Genomic DNA, 2,867 nt, shown 5'->3' with positions numbered 1-2,867 from the left:
ATCTGGCAACGCCAAAGTGCAGCTCGGGATTACGCGGGAAAGTTTAAAATATTCCATTTTTCTGATAGAGTGGTGTGGTGTGAAAAAAGTAGAGATAAAAGAAAGAAAAGATAGGTAGAACGTAGAACTCGTAGAAGTGATTTTTGATTTTTGTAGCCTCGGTTTTCGACGGGTTTGATTATTTGCTGTTGATAACATTTTTCTTTGCTCAATGTGATAAGCGTAGGCGTGCTAGCCGACTGATTAAAAAATCCTAGCTTGTATATGATTTCATTGTGCATTGTAGGCAGTTTTGAAGGGATTGGCAATTGGTTTAGTTCATAACTCAGTTCCAAGTAACATGAGTCATCTACCATAAGATTTTGTGTCTGTATGCAGTTTTTTCCCTACATCATGGTAAGTATATTTAGATTCTGTGTCCAGTCATATAGATTAGTTAGTACCTAGGTACACAAATTTGTCAAAGATAGAAAAGACAGGACCTTCTCCTCAGAATACTCTGCAGTCAGCCTCTCATTAAGTATTCAGCCCCTACATAACCCTTCAAAGGAGGAAGAAGAAAAAGAAAGAAAGACAAAAAGAAGAAGACCCAATATAATGTTTAAGTCACCGATCCATTTATTGGCCCTCCTCTCCTTTCTCATATGATCCCGATAATGCAGTTTAATTCCTGAAATTCAGCAGTGTCTATAGGATTTTGCCACTGCCATACAATTACATTTTAATTGACTTCACTCCTTACATTTTAATTGGCTCCATTTCCTTACATTTTAATTGACTCCATCTCCTTACATTTTAATTTACTATAGTATTCAGCCCCTACATTACCCTTCAAAGGAGGAAGAAGAAAAAGAAAGAAAGACAAAAAGAAGAAGTAGAAGAAGAAGAAGAAGAAAAAAAATGTTTCATCTGAAAAGTTTGCACAATGTTTGTTAGACAGTGTAGACAGTGTTATGATCTGAGGAGTGTTATATTTTTTACTTCCCTCCAATAAAGTATTTTTGTAATTTTTCTTTCAGCCTTCAAAAAATAAAAGGAATCCATCTCAAAAGGAACCATCAAACTCAGGACAATCATCAAAAGAAAAAATCTGGCTAGAACCAGATACCTATTCTTCAGATGACTACACTGATGATGACGATGAAGATTATGTTGATATAGATGAAGACAGTGACAAAGAAGGTGAAGATTGTGAGGACTGTGTGAAAAATTTTACTATAAACATATCATCCTCTGCTACACAACAGTCAGTCAAATTTAAAAATTTCTTAGCAAGATATTTGGCCGATTCTTCTTCAAATTCAACGTCTGCAGCAACTCCACCATCAAGTGCCTCTTCTTCCAAATCTGATGCTAATGATGTTAAAATTGACCTTGATAAATGTGATGCAAATGACATTGCTCAAAAGTTTGGCCCCTTTATTCCCAATATAATGTTTAAGTCACCGATCCATTTATTGGCCCTCCTCTCCTTTCTCATATGATCCCGATAATGCAGTTTAACCTGAAATTCAGCAGTGTCTATAGGATTTTGCCATTTTGCCACTGCCATACAATTACATTTTAATTGACTTCACTCATACATTTTAATTGGCTCCATCTCCTTACATTTTAATTGACTCCATCTCCTTACATTTTAATTTTCTACATCTCCTGATTACTGTTTCAGGATATGTCCGTGTATATTGTGAGGAGCAGTGCCATATAGACTATCATCACCAGTGTTGGAAAGCATACAAAGACTCTACTGTTCAGGACATAGCCGTCAAAATTAGCGACAAAGACTTCCTAGGTAGAGTATCTTCTTTCCAATACAGAACCGAAGATTTCTGTTCCTATCAAAATGGGATATGAGACAGAAGTTAGCTTGGAAGGTAGCGCGTCTGCCTTGTAAGGGCTAGGTTTTGGGTTCGATTCCCGCCCGAGGGAACTTTATGGGAACGACTGACTTTCTCCTAACCTCTGACCTGTCCTCCCTCTCTTCGATTTCGGGGCGATAACACCGCTTATTTTAGAAATCTCGTAAAGTGCATTTCATGCTTAGGACTTCTCTTTAAAACTAGAGGTAATCCAACTGTGTATCTTTTTGGTTGATGGTGATCTTATCTCCCGCGGCTGTTTACCACTATCTAACCTCTCCTGGGCTCTTCCAGCGATTAGTTTCCATGATAAAGTAACTCTAATTATGGATCTATCATTCATATTTCAGGCAAGCCATGTCCCACTTTGGACTGTCGCACGTCGCTTAGCGTCCCGTCTTGCATAGTCAAAATCAACATCTACGGCGCTGACAACGCTATCAAATCCTCCCAGACCAATAGCAAGAAGAAAGACGAAGATCCAGAAGCCCTCGGAGGAGCTAAATCCGGATGTTAGTATTTAGACCAGTGATTCCCAAACTGGGGTCCTTGAAGGACTTCAAGACCCCCGGGAAAATCCCATAAAATACAGTAAAGGGGCCGCGGAGAGTTCACCAAAAAATGGGGGTCCGCGTAGAAAAAAGTTTCAGAACCACTCATTTAGATTATACATATACGCACGAGTTGTAGTGTTGGTCCGTACACACCACCTTTCACCTGCTCAGCTGAACCAACAACTTTGAGCACCGCACCGCTGACTTGTGGTCCCACCCAAAAGCTGTGCCCGAGTTTCTGGACCTGCCAACCTAAGAGGATGTTGGTGCCAGATTGAGGGGGCCCATCGCTACAACAGCAACAAAGGGACTTTTTCGTCTTATGCTCTTGACCACTACACCTGCCTCGGTTACGTAGTGGTCAAGACGGTCGCCTGGTAAACAGAAGGGCGTGGGTTCGATCTCCGCCGAAGCATGGAATTTTATCCTCTTTTATTTGAGAATTTGACCACAT

The 2,867-nt window shown here is 40.0% G+C and overlaps 1 protein-coding gene and 1 long non-coding RNA gene across 2 annotated transcripts; both read left to right on the top strand.

The window, feature by feature from the left end:
* Positions 1-122: 122 nt before the first annotated feature.
* On the top strand, positions 123-1,508 carry LOC113472794. Its single transcript, XM_026832585.1, has 3 exons — positions 123-396; positions 1,020-1,435; positions 1,499-1,508. Exons 1-3 carry the CDS (start codon positions 373-375, stop codon positions 1,506-1,508), a joined length of 450 nt encoding a protein of 149 aa, XP_026688386.1. The 5' UTR covers positions 123-372.
* Positions 1,509-1,651: 143 nt separating this feature from the next.
* On the top strand, positions 1,652-2,350 carry LOC113472795. The gene is made up of 2 exons (XR_003394966.1): positions 1,652-1,792; positions 2,210-2,350. It is a non-coding gene; the product is annotated as an uncharacterized LOC113472795 (long non-coding RNA).
* The last annotated feature ends 517 nt before the right edge of the window (positions 2,351-2,867 follow it).

Source organism: Diaphorina citri, unplaced genomic scaffold, assembly GCF_000475195.1.
Source record: "Diaphorina citri unplaced genomic scaffold, Diaci psyllid genome assembly version 1.1 scaffold8552, whole genome shotgun sequence".
NCBI lineage: Eukaryota > Metazoa > Arthropoda > Insecta > Hemiptera > Psyllidae > Diaphorina > Diaphorina citri.
This window is presented reverse-complemented; position numbering and strand designations above follow the sequence as displayed.

Excerpts from the sequence above, each read along its gene's own strand:
- LOC113472794 (XM_026832585.1), top strand. The coding sequence starts at position 373 with ATGCAGTTTTTTCCCTACATCATG. Across the intron at positions 397-1,019 it reads AGTTTTTTCCCTACATCATG|CCTTCAAAAAATAAAAGGAA; the intron begins GTAAGTATATTT and ends TTTTTCTTTCAG.